This window comes from Mus pahari, chromosome 10 (assembly GCF_900095145.1).
Source record: "Mus pahari chromosome 10, PAHARI_EIJ_v1.1, whole genome shotgun sequence".
In the NCBI taxonomy this organism is placed as follows: Eukaryota; Metazoa; Chordata; class Mammalia; order Rodentia; family Muridae; genus Mus; species Mus pahari.
This window is the reverse complement of record NC_034599.1, coordinates 71,227,514-71,246,450: the sequence shown is the minus strand read 5'-3', so window position 1 is coordinate 71,246,450 and position 18,937 is coordinate 71,227,514. Positions and strand designations below refer to the sequence as shown.

At 38.2% G+C, this 18,937-nt stretch overlaps 1 protein-coding gene across 1 annotated transcript in view; it reads left to right on the top strand.

Annotated features, from left to right (window-relative positions):
• The window catches only part of Fam83b (family with sequence similarity 83 member B), a 79,714-nt gene extending 64,230 nt beyond the window's left edge, over positions 1–15,484 (top strand). The window contains exons 4-5 of the mRNA XM_021207949.2: positions 306–430; positions 9,821–15,484. Of these exons, the coding sequence (XP_021063608.1) occupies positions 306–430; positions 9,821–12,128 (2,433 nt within the window). The 3' untranslated portion in view covers positions 12,129–15,484. The remainder of the gene's footprint in view (positions 1–305; positions 431–9,820) is intronic.
• The last annotated feature ends 3,453 nt before the right edge of the window (positions 15,485–18,937 follow it).

Genomic DNA, 18,937 nt, shown 5'->3' with positions numbered 1-18,937 from the left:
GGATTTCTCTGTGTAGCCCTGGCTGTCCTGGAACTCACTCTGTAGACCAGAGTGGCCTTGAACTCAGAAATCTGCCTGCCTCTGCCTCCCAAGTGCTGAAATTAAAGGCATGCACCACCACTGCCCAGCTCTTTTTCTTTAGTATTTGATTTTAGGGAAATATTTGCAGTTTTCTTTCATGAATTATCTGTGTGTTTTCAAACTTTGCTTCAAATAAGGGGGTTTTGGTGGTTTACGTCCTTATTTATTTACTTTGTAAAATGTTCCACTCCTAGATGTAATTTTATGTTGCCATATAATTGCAGAACATTCGTGTACGGACAGTAAAAGGCCAAGATTATCTTTCAAAAACAGGAGCAAAATTCCACGGAAAAATGGAACAGAAATTTTTGCTAGTTGACTGCCAGAAAGTGATGTATGGGTCTTACAGGTAAGAATATTATATTCATTTCCATCCACTGAAATAAGTTATTATTATGAGATGTTAGCAGTATCAACTTAATTGTATCTTAAAAATAAGTAAAGAAGAAGAAGAAGAAGAAGAAGAAGAAGAAGAAGAAGAAGAAGAAGAAGAAGAAGAAGAAGAAGAAGAAGAAGAAGAAGCAGCGCAGCAGCTTGAGGGGTGCTCAGCAGTTCAGAGAACTTGTTACTTTTATGTAGGAGCTAAGTTTGGTTTGAAGCACTCACCTAGTGAGGCTCCCAACCATTAACTCCAGCCCTGGGAGGATCAGGCCTCTTCAGTCCTCATCTAGAGCTGTACTCATAGTTATAAACCCATATACAGATACATAAAGATAATTATTCATCTTTTCAATACCTTTTAAAAATTGAAAAATGGTTCAGAATCTATAATGTGGAGATTTGGAGACTTGTACCTTGCAAACATCTCTGTGGTACCCAGTCTGCTTGTGTGACTATGGATAATCCTGAAACTTGACTTCAGGTCCTTTACCAAAACAGTAAGGGAGTTAGCTAACACAGAAGGTGATTTGCAACTCTATAATGGCAAAAGTGGATTAACTCCTACAAAGGTAATGTATAACATTAATTTAGAAATGATCATTTAAGCCAGTATTGGTAATGTATGCCTCATCCCTCAGCATGCAGGAGATTTGCCACGAGTTCAGTACCAGCCGTTTACCTAGTGAGTACAAGTTCAATTAGGATTATAGCAAGATCCTGTCTTAAATATGAAAAGAAGGCTCAAGTGATGACTTAGCCTGTACAGGCACTTATTGCCAATTGATGCTTTGAGTTAGACTCCTAATACCCTTGTGGTAGAAGGTGAGATTCGATGCTCACAAAATATCCTCCGATATCTACATCCACATGGTGGCACACACATATACACACATGTACACAGCAAAAATAAATGAATAAAATGTAAAAAAAAAAAAACCAAATATTAGATACCTATAGAAACAAATCAGTGTTTTAAAAAACGTGCTCAAAAAAAAAAAATTAGAAGTTTAGCACTTTGAAGAGGCCACAGAAGAACTTCCTTAGGATTGTTCAGTATCTGAGAAAGCCAGAACCACGACCCGACCTGGTCAGGCTGATGTGGAGTATAAACATTGCTAAGTAATTGTTCAATAATATCCAGAAATGCATTATTCCTGAGTGTAATACATAGTAAATCTATACAAACAGGCATATTAAAACCACGAATAGTTCTAAAGCCAAGGTCACTAAAGAACTGTAGGCCTATCATAGAAGACATGGGAATGACTCCAGAGAGCTGTGGAGGTGAACAGGACAGTATGGCAGAGCCTTTGCCTTTTGATAAGTGTAACTCTCGGTGGGAAGGAAATAACAGCTTCAAGTGGCTCATCTTGCACTTTCCTTTGTTGATATAAAATGAGCATGATCTTGGAACAAACTACATGGAATTTCTGTATAATTACATACCCCAAACAATAATATTGGCTATTATTTTATGAGTTTCCTTTGTTAATTTCTGCTGTAGGATCAGGGAACCTCCCTCCCTCCCTCCTTCCTTCCCTCCCTCTCTCCTTTGTAGCTGTTTGGAGTTCCAAATGAAACTTGTTAAGAGCAGAAATTACAACTGGTACTTGAACTTAATGAGTCATTTTAAAGTCTCATTATATATGTGTATATTTGTTCAGACACACTTACTTTTAGAGGGGCTTTAATTGAATTTTAATTAAGAGTGACTTAATGTATACACCCTGTTCCTTATCTGAGCACATCATGATTACTCTCTGACTTGATGTTGAACATTATACTCAATACAGAATTTAGCTTGTTTGTTGCTACCACTAGGAACTGATAGTTACATGTTGTCATGTCTGCAGGTGAGCTACTATGGTGGATATAGATTTTTTTTTAAAAGTACTTTAATTAAGAAAATAAAAGAATAACCAAAACCAAACTAAACCAAATCTACAAATCCTCCCTAACCTCAGGCCATGTGGAGGAGTGGAGGACAATATGGAATTTTTAGGAGGAGAGAATATTACAGTTCATCTAAACCATTTTCTACTAATTCCATTCTCTGTGTTATTGCAAAAGCATTTAAAGTGTGTGTGTGTGTGTGTGTGTGTGTGTGTTTTGTAAGACATTGTCATTTAGCCGGGCGTGGTGGCGCACGCCTTTAATCCCAGCACTTGGGAGGCAGAGGCAGGCAGATTTCTGAGTTCAAGGCCAGCCTGGTCTACAGAATGAGTTCCAGGACAGCCAGGGCTACACAGAGAAACCCTGTCTCGAAAAACCAAAAAAAAAAAAAAAAAAAAAAAAAAAAAAAAAAAAAAAAAAAAGACATTGTCATTTATATTTTTTATTTTCCTTGTATCATTTATTGTACAAAGAACTGTTACATAGTACATTCAAGTACAGATTGTGCATTGAGCACTTCCTGTCTACTTCCTTACCATCCCTTTCATTAGTCCTTGCCATTCCTGCTCATCTCCTTAAATTATTTCTTTATTTCTTTTATTTTTTTCAGATTATAATAAAATAACTTCATTTCCCCTTCCCCTTCCTCCCTCCAAACCCCCTTATACACCATTCCTTGCCCCCTTCAAATTCGTGGCTTCTTCTTAAAAATTAGTTGTTGTTACATACATACATATATATGTATATATGTTCCTAAATACATAAGTACAGCTCAGTCTATGGACTGTTGTTACTTGTATTGTTTTCAGAGCTAAGGTTGGGTGTGCTGTCCCCTTGGGGAGGTTATTGCCCTGCTCTCGACATTCCTTAGTTGCCTGTCGTGCTTTGTGTAGGTTTAAGCCTCATGGACTTTGCCCACATCCACTTTAGCATGTCTGTTGTTGTTGAATTTGCTCACCTCATGCTGAACCAAACACAGGTCCCCTAGATGAGCAGTACATATGTTTAACCGCTAAGCCATCTCTCCTAACCTCCTTGGCTGAATTTCCTATTGTAAAAAAAAAAAAAAAAAAAAAAAAAAAAAAAAAAACAATTCTAAAAAGTTATTATATGACAGTTGTAAACCACTGTGGTCAAAACCTATTCCCTTCTAGTAAAAAATAGCTTGAGTTCTTCACACTACAGTATATCGTTTTCCAGTTTCCTTGTGTATTTGTTTTCTTTCCTTGACTACTTCCATGTCTACCTTTCCTTTCTTCTTTTTTTAGTCCTTTTTATATATGTTTTTTTAAACAAAGTACCACTTTCTTGCTCAGGTTGCCTGTGATGGGTAATATAGTCTAGATTGCCATTCCCACTCTCCTAAGTCTTGTCTGGTCAATGTTGAGATGCAGGTGTGTACCACCACACCCAGCTCAAAATATTTTCTTTAACTGGTACCAGCCCCCTCCCCTGGAAGCCATTGGGTTTTAAAGTCTTATCAATTGTAGAGATGTCTGAACTCTGCAGTCGCAACAGCCACATGTGTGCAGCAGCTTACAGAATCACAGGAAATCACAGGTGTTTGAGGTATCGGAATGAAATAAAACAAACATGTTTTAGTTAATGAATATAAATAATATTTTGAATTTGGTATCCCCACCTGAAATTGGAAGCAGTATTTTGAAGATATTTGTAAGGTATTTTACATATATTAAATTCAGAAGGAATCTTCTTTGTTTGTTATAGTCAGGGCCTCCACTTGAGGTCTGCTGTCTTTGCTTGCTTGGTGCAGGGGTTACAGATGTGAGTCTCTAAGCCCCACTGAAAATGAAGTATTGTACACTTATATTTTTTATATTATGACCTGTGAAAAATTTACAAGATTTTCACAAAATTTGGTGTCCCTAAGGTGCTATTTTTAATCAAGCATTAAGATGGTCACATTTGACATTCATGCTACAACCAATATACTTTTACAACTTGAATCTCATGGTCTTTATTTTTTAGCGCACTGCCAAGAAACCAGCTTCTTAAGTCACCTTTAGTATGTGAATTAATAGCTATACTTGACAGTTTATGACTGATGTATGGTATTCTGTTAGGGAAGAGAAAGTGTTTTCAACCCAAGTAAATACCTGTGTTTTAATGTAAATAAAATTAAAGACATAACAGTTGAAAGTGTAGATGTTGTTTACTGCCTTAAGTTGCCTTGGTCCTGGTCTCCAGATGCAGCTCTCAGTTCTCCTGGCCAGCTCTCATGATACTGATTTCCAGCTCTTAAATAATCTCATTAAACTGCTTTTCCCAATTCGTGGATTTCCCTTATTAGCTCTTACAGGTTCATTATGATGACGGAGGTCTATTTCTACCCACTGGTGTTCACTTTCCCATCTTGTTCCCATTCTTCCAGGAGGGTATAAGCACAAATTTCTCCTCCATGAGAAATCCAGGTCTATATTATTGAAAGTGGGTTAGAACTGAGCACTGTCAAAGTGTTTCACTTTCCTTCCCAAAATGAATAGACATTTTATTTTTGTTTCACGTGGGTACACATGTGTTAGCAAGTTAGGTGCGTGTGCATGTGTAGGCACAAGGCAAAGGACAACTTTGGATACCTTTCTTTCCACTGGTGCCTTCCACCCTTTATGCTGTGTGTGTGTGTGTGTGTGTGTGTGTGTGTGTGTGTGTGTGTGTGTGTGTGTGTGTACGCGCGCGTGCATGTGTGTGCATTGTTGGATTTGTTTTGTTTTCAGATGTAAACAGCATATCTCATTGGCCAAGAAGTCACCTTTGAGTCACAGACTCACTTTGGCAGTCAGTCAGCCTGTCTCTGACTCCTCTGGGCATTCCAGTGGCTCTGCCTGGTTTTGTTTGTTTGTTCATTTGTTTTGTTTTGTTTTGTTTTGTCTGCCTACTTGTTTTTCCCATCCTTTGCCTTCTCTTCTGTTTATTGCTCTTGTTTTACAGTGTGGATTGCACAGATTTTTCAGAACATGAATGACTTTTCCAAATGTCCAGTTACTGATTGGCAATGTGTTTCACGCAATCTAGGCTAACAGGACCTAAGCTAGGAACACAGTCCATGCTTTTATTGCTTTGATCCATGTTTTCCTAAATCCCATTTTCTTTTATTTTTCTTTATCTGTCTCTTTCTGAATTGCTTATTTATAGCTCAACTGGAGATAGAAATTTTTCCTAATTTTCCTCATGCCATTGGTTTCCTCCACTATTGTTAGGAAGGATACTTTGATAGTTCAAGTCTTCCTTTCCTTGTTAAGACTTATTTCTGGTTTAAAGATGGTCCGTCCTGGAGGCGTTTTAAAGAAACAGAGAAGAATATGCATTCTCCTTTGCTAGGTGTTCTGAATATTTCAGTTACTCCTGTTGTTTCATAGTGTTTTTCAACTGCCTATTTATAAATCCATTATTGAAAGTAGATGCTATTATATTTGAGTCACTCTTTAAAATCTATCCTATTTTGCTTAATATACTTCAAAGACCTAGTACATAAATACAATTATTAAAAATGATGATATTGACTCATTAATTATGAATGAGCATTATTGTGATCTCAACAAACATTATCTTCTTGCTAAACTCAAATTGACCCTTGGACCATCATCTGATGTCTTGCCTTTGATAAACTGTCAGACTTTAAAGTCTTGTTTTCTCTGATACCATTATGGCTTTTATCTTTGGCATCATCTTCAAGATACTCTTTTTCTTTTTCTTTTTCTTTTTCCACCTTGTGTCTGTCCTTAGATCTAAAGTGGGTCGTGAATACAGACAGTGCTTGGGTCTGGAACTTTTATTCATTCCTTTGATTTATGTGTTTTGGTTGGAAAGTTAGAAGAAATTCTTAGCAAGAAGTTACCTTGGCCATTGCTGTTTTCAGGGCAAGTTGCAATTCCTTTGCCCTGGCTTCTTTTGTTTTGTTCTCATTTCTGTAGGGATGTGTCTGAAATCCCTTCTTCTTTCTTTTCGCATGTCCTATAGATATTTTCTTTTTGTTCTGTTTTATTTTGAGACATGATTTCAATTTGTAATCTAAGCTGCCTAGACATCATGAAAAATACCTCTTCCTTCTCCTCCCAATATTAAGGTTTGCAAGCATGACTTACCACCTGAAGTTGAGTATGGTATCTTAAGCTACTAGGCTTCTATGCTTCATTATCATTGGCATTCAACGTATACAAATATGATCTGATACAGTTCCCACTTCAACAGTAGTTTGGCTTTTTTTTATTAAATACTTTAAATGTCTTCAGAACACGATACCTGGTGATATAGATCTCAACAAGCTGTACAGAGTATGTGAGATAAAATTTCCTTTAATAAACAGGGTAGATGATTAACAAAATCAAAGTACACTATGCAGCATCAGTTAGGAATAGGAGATATTGGAAGACTCTGGAGACTAAGGTAAATGAATGGTCAGATAAGTACTTTGAATGCAATGTTTACAAAGTTCTAAAAGGATGTGAGTCAAAGACTTAGAAGGAGAACAGTATTACCAGGAAAGAGCAACTACAAAGATCTTGGGACAAAAGGGAAAAATGTATGATTGAACATCTTAGGCAAGTGGTAATATATCCAGGAAGAACAAAAAAAAAAAAAAAAAAAAAGCTGGGAATGGTGGTACTTGCTAGTAACCCTAGCATTCAAGAGATTGAGGCAAGAAAATCCCATTGCCATTCTGGGATAGAAACATATAAGATCATTCTCTAAGGCCAGGCAAGGATTTGAATTTTATTTTAGGAAAGTTAGAAAGTCCTATATTCGAATATGACCTGAGCCAGTCTTTAGTGACTTGTATGCTGTGTCAGTTGACAAATATGGAAATGAAGATGCTTAGATTTAAAATAGCTTATGACACAATGACTTGGGTGACATAGAATTGTGAGAATTTTTAGAATCAGTGTCAGCAGAACCTGTTTATTTTTGTTAGTTCTGGGACCCAGAATTTATTCAGAGGCACTTCCTTGCTTTGTGTGGACCACTGGAAGGATACTTGGAACAGTGACTTAACTACAATAGAAGTAGAGAGAGCTTTGTGTGGATGGATTGCCTAAAACTCTGCTTGAATCACTGTCTCAAATAAGACCAAGACAAAGACACATCTGGCGAAGAATGATGATGGGATGAAGACTCACAAACTGGATGTAGAAGTCTGGTGAAGCTGGTTAATGTCACAAGCAGACACTGGACATTGATTCTACAGAGAGAGAAGCTCAGTACTGACAGTGTAGATCTGCACTTTATCCCTCATAGATGACATCATTCACCCATAGTGACAGAGAAGCATGGGACTTCTTCCACACAGCCCTCAAGTATCTCATAGGTCCATTCAGATTCACCTTTGAAACACTCAATTGAAGCCGGGCATGGTGGTGCATGCCTTTAATACCCCCCCAGCACTCAGGAGGCAGAGGCAGGCGGATTTCTGAGTTCAAGGCCAGTCTGGTCTACAGAGTGAGTTCCAGGACAGCCAGGGCTACACAGAGGAACCCTGTCTCGAAAAACAAAAACAAAAACAAAAACAAAAACAAAAAAAAAAGAAAGAAAAAAAAGAAAGAAAGAAAAAAAAGAAAAGAAACACTCAATTGAGTACCTTACTGTAACCTGCAATTTTATGACAGCATTTTAAAGGATACTTTTTCCAGTTGTCTTATATTCTGAGTTTCCTAAACTTAACTCTCAGGGATTATTGTGTTTCATATTCTTATGGGTTATACTTTACTCTAACACTTTTCTCTTTATAGTAAATTCAAGTGTGTAGTACGTGCCTGATCTTTCAAGTGTGTACTACAGACAACCACTAAAAAAGTGATCCCTAAACATTTCTTTATCTTACAATTTATCAGAATTTGGGGACAAATCCTAATCATCCAAACTTTCCTTAGCTTTCAAACTTAGGTACACACTTCCCAAGTCCCTCAGACCACTTCTTTATTCCAGGTAAATATATTCTGGTGTGTCCTGGTGTGTGTGTGTGTGTGTGTGTGTGTGTGTGTGTGTGTGTGTGTGTGTGTCTTGTCTGCCTGCCTGCCTGCCTGTCTGCCTGCCTGTCTGTCTGTCTGTCTGTCTGAGTGACTGAATGAACTGGCACAGTTAAACTACCTGCCCCTAGTTTTTGACTCCCGCTCTCTCTGGGGAATTCTGCATACCTGCTAATTTAACACATGTTTGTTGCTTTTTATTTCTGACATTGCCTCATTCGTAGCGTCAGTTTGATTGAAAAATTATTTTTTTTTAATTTATTTTTATTTCTTCACTTCTGTCGGCATGCCCAGAAATTTCCTTTAACTATTCATTTCCATTTTGCTTCTCTTACATCATCCTGCTGGCCCACATATTCACGTAAAAAGTACCTAGTAAATTGTCTCCACACACCATGAATTCATGAGATGTAACATAAAAACTTGAGCATATCAGAATGACAAATTCCAAAATTATAATGTCACTTGGCATATTTTATTAAGCTCAGCACATTTAAGAAATGTTTATATTTGTATTTGTTTTTCCTATACACATAGTACACTAATTCAGTATAGAGCGTGTTTGTTCCATTTTGTTTTCATTAAACTCCAGGGTGTCATACATATTTTTTAATATAACATATTAACATTTTATTTTTCTCTGGTTAATTTATGTGTTCAAAAGTTAAATTCAAATATCAGTATGAAATTTCAAGATTTCCCTAACATCAAAACTATGGAGGAAAGGGCTTGAAAGCTGTATAAAATGCTGAGAAATCAATTGCAAACTTTAATTTCGTAGAAGTTGTGTAAAATGTCTATAGATCTTAGTTGGCATCTTAAATACCATGTTTTATGAGGACCCTTACATTCCTGTGTAGACTGAATACAGTGAAATCCATCCATGACTGACTAGGAAGCAGCCCACAGTTGCGCTCTTTATAGCTCTCTGCATCACAAATTATACTGACTAACCCATGGAGATAAGAGTCTGGAGGAACAGAGGCTCAAACTGCATGCATTGACACAGGCTTTCTGTGCATTATGACATGTTAGGGCATTAGTGATGCTACCCGTGTCTTCAATTTGGCCATGAGGAAAGTAGACCAGGCATCATATGGCTCCAGGTTTGCAGAGCCCAGCCAAGTCTCTTGTTTCACTGTAGCCCTGCTGGGTTGGAATACGTGAATTATAATGTTGTTTTTAACTCCGTAATATCTTGGCAGATGTAGATACAAAATATACAACCATTTTCTTTCAGCTTTTGGAATATAGTATAAAATTTTTTGAATAGACTTAGAGCTGGAAGTCAAGTTGCTTTGTTATTTAAGATATGTGTCTGTGTTTATTATAAGCATGTAGTTATTAGACATTCTAAATATGCTAACCAAGAAAAACAAGCAGGAGCATTCCCCAGTCATTTTTAAATGACATTTTCAGTTGACGTCTATGATGTTGTTAGTCTCTGACCAAAATTAAATGTCTCGTCTTTGTTTCGTTTTCAGTTACATGTGGTCATTTGAAAAAGCTCATCTCAGCATGGTTCAGATAATCACAGGACACCTCGTAGAGTTATTTGATGAAGAATTTCGAACTCTCTATGCTAGGTCCTCTGTCCCAAGTTCTTTTGCTCAGGAAGAATCAGCTAGAGTGAAGCCAGGCAAAGCCTTATGGGAAAATGGCATTTATCAGCGATCCATTTCTTCATTAGCTTCTGTTTCCAGCCAGAGAAACCTTTTTGGCAGACAAGACCAAATTCATAAACTAGATTCTAGTTACTTCAAAGGCAGAGGGATATATCCTCTAAATGATCAAGACAAACACAGCATGAGAAACCATGGCTACAAGCCTCATTTTGTTCCAAACTTCAATGGTCCGAGTACAATCCGTCACTTCCAACCCAGTCAGCTCAATGAAAACTGGAAGAGGCATAGCTATGCTGGGGAACAACCGGAAACAACACCGTACCTGCTGCTCAACAGAGCTATGAATCGAACCAATAATGCTCCTGGACGCTGGAGAAGGCCTTCAGATAGTCTCAGTGTAGCATCCTCATTAAGGGGAGGACAAGGAAGCCAGCAAAACATACCCGCTCAGAGTTTTGCTGATCGGCTTGCCCAGAGAAAAACCACAAATCTTGCAGAGAGGAATTCAAATGTACGCAGGTCATTTAACGGTACAGATAACCATATCCGCTTTATACAACAACGGATGCCAACTCTGGAGAATACCACGAAGTCTTTCCTGCGGAGCTGGAGAATTGAATCGTACTTAAACGACAATTCAGAAGTCCCTCCTGATTCAAATGGCTCCACCCTAGGTGACAGATTTGAAGGCTACGAAAACCCTGAGACCGTGAAAGCCAATGCACTCTATACTCACTCAAGGCTCCGCTCCTCATTTGTGTTTAAACCAACTTTACCGGAACAAAAAGAAGTCAACAGCTGTACAACTGGCTCCTCAAATTCCACCATCATCGGTTCTCAAGGAAGCGATACACCTAAGGAGGTCCCAGATAGCTCCACAAATGCACCACCCTTGACAGAAAAACCTTTGCCTGAATCCATCTCCAAGCTCCCAACACAAGAGGAACCCAAAATGCATAGCTTGCAGGTTCCCGAAAAGCAACCAGAAGCCTTAAACCAAAGAACAAATGGCCGAGCAGAATTAAACAACTGTATCTATACAAACCTGTGTGTCAATAAGCAGAGGGAGAACTCAGAAAATCAGCAAAGTGACAATCTGCTCAAAAGGCGGAGTTTCCCATCCTTTGACCACTCGAAGGTCAATTTAGAGCATGGGAATAGCAGGAATTATGTTTATAGTACCCTTACCAGAAATCGGATTCGACAACCAGAAAAACCCAAGGAGGTTGTGCTGAAGAGTTCTAAAAGCATGCACAATGTGACCCACAGCACAGAGGAAGACGACGACGAGGACGAGGTTATCAAGAGAGACCCTCCAAGTGCCTCTGCCACCAAATCTATTTCCATTGCTGCTTTGCTTGATGTGAATAAGGAAGAACCCAACAAAGAACCTAATTCTAAAAAGGAAGGCAAAGCCTCCCCGAGTTTTTTGAAAAAGGGGTCTCAGAAATTAAGGTCCTTACTTAGTCTCACCCCAGAAAAGAGGGAAAACCTAGCTAAAAACAAGGCGCCCGCGTTTTATAGAATGTGTAGTAGCTCTGACACTTTGGTTTCTGAGGGTGAAGAGAATCAAAAGCCCAAAAAATCCGAGCCCAAAGTTGATTCATCTCCCAGAAGAAAGCGTTCCTCCTCGTCAAATTCTCAAGGCAGCATCCACAAGAGCAAGGAGGACATAGCGGTTAGCACATCTCCAGGGATAAGTTCCCAAACAGAGGAAAGTAGAAGAATAGCGCCTTCTCCTAGGCCCATTGAGAGGAGACTTTCCGAGAGAGCGGGAGATGCCTCCGCCCCAAGATTTAATACCGAACAGATCCAATACCGGGATTCCAAGGAGATAAGCGCAGTCATGACCCCTGCCAGACGGCCAACCTCTTCTCCGGTGCTAAAGCCCAGTGAGCTTCTGAGATCTCATTCCACCAACCAGCGAGTTTACAGTCGATTCGAGCCCTTTTGTAAGATTGAGAGCTCTATTCAGCCAGCGAGCAGCGTTATAAATACACATGTCAACCGCCCAGAAGTCAAGTCTACAACCATGGGCAGTGGTTACGGCAGGTCCAGCCCGATGCTGAATTATAAGACTGGTGCATATCATTCATATGCCCCCAATGAAAACAAGTTCCGGGGATTTATGCAAAAGTTCGGAAACTTCATACACAAAAACAAGTGAAATACTTCCGTTTCAAATTGCAATTGAAATATACAATGAATGTACCTGTAAATATTTGCCCAAAGAACACTGCACTTTTTTTTTTTGTATCATGCCAAGAGTGTTCTATATGAGAACTGGGGAAATGTATAACAGTATACAGAAAAATTATTGTTTTGTGCTAAAAATTAGTTGTACTTGGTTACCCCACAAAGGACTATCCCAGTAAACACATTTAAAAAAATTTTTTAAATAGCAGTAGATGGGATTCATTGTCTCCTATCTATTAAAGTCTTGTGTTTGATTAGAAGAAATCTCAGTGAAGAGACAGACTACATTTGGATTTTATCATTCATTCAAGAGTCTTCATAGAAAACAGTTCATATCACTTATCACTGGTGCTTTTTATATACCTTTATGATTTTTTTTTCATATTTTCAGAAACATAAGACAGAACAAAGCCTTTTTGTTGATACTTTCTGTAGCCTAACTTAATATGTTTTATTGTTGTATTATCTTTCCTGTGCAGCACTGAACAAAGAATCGTTTAAATTCTGTAGGCCAGTGCACTCGTTGAGCCTGCAGTGTGTTTGCACTTCTGTAGATCAGCGTTAAGCATCAGCCTTGTCTATTGCAGACACACACACACACACAGGCTTTATTTTCTAGCCTGTAGGTACTGTGCAGTGTTCTGCTTTGCACTGGCCATCTTTTGTAGTTCTTCCTTAATGAACAGCCTATGGGAGTCCTCGCAAACTTCTATCTATAAAACCTTCTAAAGATGTAAAATTCTGCCTGCACTTATGTTGGATTGACACACCAAAGCAGAAGTGTGTTGTTTGAAAATTATTTACTTTTGTAAAGTTTGGGTTGGATGTGGTGTGGTGACACACTGTTTTACTAGGGTTAGATGGTGGTTGTGAGAGCCTGTCCTGACCTCTCATTGTCACACAGCCAGCCTGGATGGAAGCATTTCCATACTTTAGTTTGATGACTATGTTCAGGTCATAAAATACCATTTGCCATTTATAAAGGAACAAAAATGCTTCCTGTTCATTGCAGAAACTTTAACATGAATTTGTATTATGTACAACAGGTAGAATTCAGGAAGCAAAAGACAGTGCGAGAGCCATGGGGTGCTTTAAAAATATTTCAAATATCTTATTTAATATTTTTAAGATTGCTATGCAGAACACTCTATTGTTAATTTTAAAAAGCAATATGCAGTTGGTACTATGACGTATCATTGTCTGTGTTGTTGAAATCATTTACCTTAGAAGAATCCTGACAGGAGAGGCTATGGAGTGGAACACCTAGCATTTCCTGAGTACTTAACTATAACCAGGTCATGCCCTATAAACTTACATTCCATCATGTGTTTGTGATAACATTGATGCTGTTATTTATAAATTATTGAGATTTCAATTAATATGAGATACATAGATAATGTTCCAAGTCACATAACTAATAAGCAATGGCTCTAAAACATAAAGTTCTGTATGACATTAGCATTCCATAACAATTGGCTCAATGCCTGCTCTATTGGAGACAAAGAAACTGTCTATTTCCTAAACAGGAGTCAACCAGGAAAAGTTTAATTGAATGTCACCAGATAGCAAGGGCACACTGGGATCAAGTGATGGTGGTAGGTAAAGTTAGAACAGTAAGGAGCGACTGGGTTCTGGTGTACTTTGGCAGGGCCAGTTTTAATTGCTTTGTGGCCATTTGACCTGACGTGTGACAATGAGAGAACAAGAGAGAGGGAACCAGAATGAGTTGTAACATCAAGGCTTTGAAGAAGAAAAGACCCTGGAGGGAAAGCTAAGTGGGAAAGGAGCCCAGGGTTCAACACAATGTTCTTAGGAAAGACATCTTAAATAAAACTACACTGCACAGAAGTTGTATGCTTTTTAAGACATGCATGGCACTTAATGCTGCAGGCTGTTTCAGCTCAAGCCAGTGTTGTGGTACAGCATCCGTGACTGGTCTGCTTTGCTTTGTGAACCTACGTTTGACGTGTTAAATCCCCTCCCTCTTTGGCTCATTCTTGCCTTATAACCTACAGGGATATATATGGCAGTACCTATATAGAAAGAATATTTCATGAATAAGAATCCAGAAGGTATGTTCAGTTTTACATCATTACAAAAGTAGCTTTATTACCTCCCATAGGAATCAAGGAATATGCCAAGCTCTGTGATTCTGGTCTGAGCCTATTGGAAACAAAAGCGTGATGAACTTGAATCCGTCCATATTAGTAATATTATAAAAAATTTCATCATGAGAAAGGAGCCAATTCATAGAAACGTTGACTTTAAAACAAGCTTTTAGAGTACATGTTTTCTCAGACCAGAGGTTCATATATAAAAGCTTAGTGCCGCCAAATACAACTCCCATGATTTCTGAAAATATGGTTAGCTTGGAGAAACATTCTTTTAATTGTCACTGGGCTCTTCTTTGGGAAGCGGGGAGTAGAGGGGGCTTCATTTCATCTGCCTGTTGGGTAATTTAGGCTTTTTCACGAGTGATTTATGCTCAGCCTCTTTTCTTTGATTATCTTCCTTCTAATGCTTTCCTCTGGAAGCACCCTTATGTTTGAATGGGTGCACAGTTTTCCAAAATGTCTTCATTGAGAAATTCTCCTCAATTAAGACTGCGAACACACAGTACTTCAAAAAAAAAAAAAAAAAAAAAGTAACCATTGTTACAGTATTAAGTAGATATTGCCCAGGTTTGGTGGATGTAATTTCAAACAATACTTTTTTCTCTATTACTTCCCATTTTGATATTGGTGAAAAGATGTTACATAGGTGTATTTTGATATTAAACTTTGGTAATGTACATTTCCCTCTATGTGGGGCTGTCATTTATAAGCAGAAACACAAGGAAATAGTATGATTTCTAAGTGATTCTTGGCAGGTGGCATTGGAATAGCTCAAAAGATCGTTATCCTAATATATTTATCTCTTTCCACTGATGGCTTGTCCAGTCCTGGCCATGGTGTCACTCTTTAGTCTGTGAAGACTGACAGGGGCTCAATGTCGGGAACATTCAGTTTCCCTTTACTCAAAAACTATCATTGCCACTTATTCCACTGGTATTTTTGCTTTATGAATATCTGTTGTCTCTTAATGTGCCTTTCACTAAGGGGTTTAAAGTAGAATCATTTCTTTATAATAACTAAACTCATGATTAATGTGGGATTATGTTTAAAAATTAGAATTTAAGTTGGGTTCTGATATATTTTTAAAAAGTGGTAAAATTTATAAGCAAATCAACTTGCCGACTTTTTATATACATGTAATATTTCAAAGAAATATTCTTCCAAATTAACTTTTTTGGTTAATAAATGAACATTAAACAATTTTGTACAAATACTATATTGTTGAGTTTTTTTTTTTTGTTTTTTTTTTTGTTTTTTTTGTTTTTTTTTTTTTTGCACTATATCTTAGATTTCCTCACTCAAGTGCACTCTTCCTTTTAGGAATTATAATCAGGGATTTAGATGATAACTTATTAAAAATATTTCGCGGGGTCTAAGGAAATGGATGACTTGCTGCACACATGTGGGGGTCAGAGTTTAGATACCCAACACCCACAGAAAAGCAGGAAGAGTGCACTGGCATGCGTGTAATCCTAATACAGGGGGAAAAGAATCTGGAGAGGGCTCTGCAGTCAAGCTGAATAGCTAGGTGTGATCAACGGGGGTGCTCTAGACTGAACCAGAGGGTCTGCCTCACTAAGTGAAGCAGAGACTGATCTAGGGATGCACAGTGTCAACCTCTGGCTTCCATATGGACATGCATATATCATCCCACGTGCATACACATGTCTAAAAACATGAACTCACACGTACACGTGGAAAACAACAGTCGAACTTCTATAATGCCTTTGATAAAGACACTCTCATGGAACCCTGTATCTGTCTTGGATCCTCAGTCATAGTACTGTTCACATTACACATTCATTTGGTCAACACTGGGTTGTCTGTATATGTGCCGTTGAACATGCAGCCAAGAGTCCTATTGCCTAGTATTTATATCACATATTTTCTTTATGTAGAGATGTTTCTATAGACCAAAGCGACCATGGGCACTTACAGCCCTCAGTACTGCAAGGTGCTGTAAAGATGTGTAGTCTGGTCACCATAGGCTATTCCAGGAGTCTAAGTTCACTAAGATATTCTCATAGTATTGAAATACCCTAGTCTAAGTTCACTAAGATATTCTCATAGTATTGAAATACCCTAAACACATTGTGAGAGTATGTCTCCATGACTACAAGATGCATGATTCACCTCTTTATTTTCATTTCTATTGTACAAGTTATTTTAAGTGGGTTTTTTTTTTTCCTGTAGATTCAGAAAATGTAGTAAAGGAAAATTTTGTAGCTTACTTTTATAGAAGTTGTTAACATCTGGTTTTGGATAAGATATTCTTCAGATATAGCTATATTATAGCATTAAACAACCTAATTTGAAAATTACTTAAAACTTGGAGTTCATAGGTGGGAAAAACTGACATACCAGATTACAAGGTAGTTGAAATCTTTGGATTAATTTAAAAATTACATCCTGTCAAAGATAATTGTTATTTGAAGTCCCTAAAGTATAATGATAAAGAGACATTCCTAATAAATGGTAAGGTTGAAGGAACCCCCCCCTACACACACTTCCTTATCCACACAAACATATTGGCTTTAACTTGGGATCCAGCCTCAAGGATATTTCGAGCAGGCTGGATTGCTTTGAAGAGTCTAACCAAGTCTACATCTGGAAGCAGCTGTAGATCCTAGGTTTTGTAGTGTTTACTTTTCCCTTTCGGTAGCCTACAGAGTACCTTTCCGTGACAAACACACCAGAGAGAAGGGTACAGGTTCTGTGTTGAGACCAGCTTGTGCTCCTCATGTTAAATGTTCAGTGAGTTGTCTGGGTGTTGTCTTCAGCTAAAGGGCCTTGCTGTCAGCTTTTGGAAGGCAACCGACTGTCTTGGCAACAAATTGGGTTGCTGGGGGATTTCCATGAGGCTCCTTTGGCAAATACCTCAATTGGATACAACCCAGTACCAGTACTGGAAACTTCGTTTGGTGACAGGAGATGGGACTCCATCTCCCTCATTATTTGGAGACTTCATTAGGATTATCTAAATACATCTTAGGAAGTTTCCATTGTACTAGTTTTCCATACCCCACTCCCTCAAATGAGCCTCAATTCTAGCTGTCTCCTTGCATTTCCTATCTCAACCACATCTCCCCTCCTCCTCCCCTCCTGATTCTCCCTTTTCCATTCCCATTACTCCAAGTCCACTTTTATAATCTATTCTATTTCCTCCTCCCAGGGAGATCCATGATTTCCCCCACCCCCACTCCCAGTCCTTTCTTGTACTCCTGACCTCTTTAGGTCTATATATTGTATCTTGGTTATCATTTATTTATTCTACTGTACTCAGATTAGTGTCTTATTCAGTCACCATCAGAGAAGCTTCCTCCTGCAGCAGATGAGAAAAAACACAGAGAACCCCATCCAAACATTACACAAACACAGAGAGGGGCTGGGAGAGGGTGAGTGAAGGGAAGGAGGAACGGAGGGAGGGAGGGAGGGAGGGAGGGAGGGAGAGAAAGGATTGGTCTTCGAACAGTTCCAAATGGAATGTGTCCATCAAATCCAGACCTTCAGAATCCAGGGAATGATGTGGAAGAAAAGACATAAAAAGCGTGGGAGCCAGAGGAGATGGATACCAGTAGGACAAAGCCCTTGAAATCAACTAAGCAAAGCTCACATGAATGCACAGAAAGTAGGGCAGCAAGCATAGGGCCAACAAGGCTCTAACCCAGGTCCTCTGCATATATTTTATAGCTTTCAGTTTAGTATTTTTATGAGACCTCTGAGTGTGTGAACAGGTGGGTCTCTGATTCTTTTGCCTCTTTTTGGGTTTTTTTTTTCCTTTTGTTGGTTTGCCTTTAAAGTGATGTATCTTTGTTTGTCTGTTTGTTTGGCTAAGTCATAGGAAACCAAAGTTAAAGACTGGCTGAAATAGCGTGACCATAGGTAGCAGGTAGATGACGTGTACATTCCTGGAGGTATGGATAGGAAGCAATCAGCACAATGATAGAGTCCTCTTATTGGGATTCTAAACATTGGTTTGGGAGATTGGCAAATTTTATTCATTTTTGAAGAACCTGATAAGCTATTTTTAAATTACATCTATCTCAGGTTATGAACTCATAAGAATGTTTAGGAGTCCGACAGGTTACCAGCCTCAAAAATGGCATACTTCTGTTCAGTTAACGCAAAGCTTTTTTTTTTTTTTTTTTAAGTATGACAACAAGGCTTTGTTATAGTATGCAGTGCCATTAGTTACACATTTTGAGCTCCATACTGACTCATCCAAATTCTTGTAAGGGACCTTCTAGCACTAGTCCATCTCTTATGGCAAGGATCCACTCTTAAGTCAAGTTTTACAGCTTGCCTAATTACCCTCTTTTCTGACCTATACATTATCTTGACTTTCTTATGTCACTGTATCCTTTAATTAATTAAGCCTTTAATTTAATATGTATAATATTAAGATGTCATACATGTATCAAACAGTATCTTTCACATTATAGTATTTATTATTCATGATCCTTATGGCACTTCTATGGAAATAATGCCAACACCTAAGAATGATACAAAACGAAGAGATTATATCTGCCTACTATTTACTTTTTATGTCTCTTGATTATTTTTAATAGTCTGTATTATGTCACTCTAAATCTGTGAAGTTTGTCTCTGTCTTAACAGTATGTGAATTTTCACTATGTTATACTTTGATTTGCTCAGTTAATTTAGG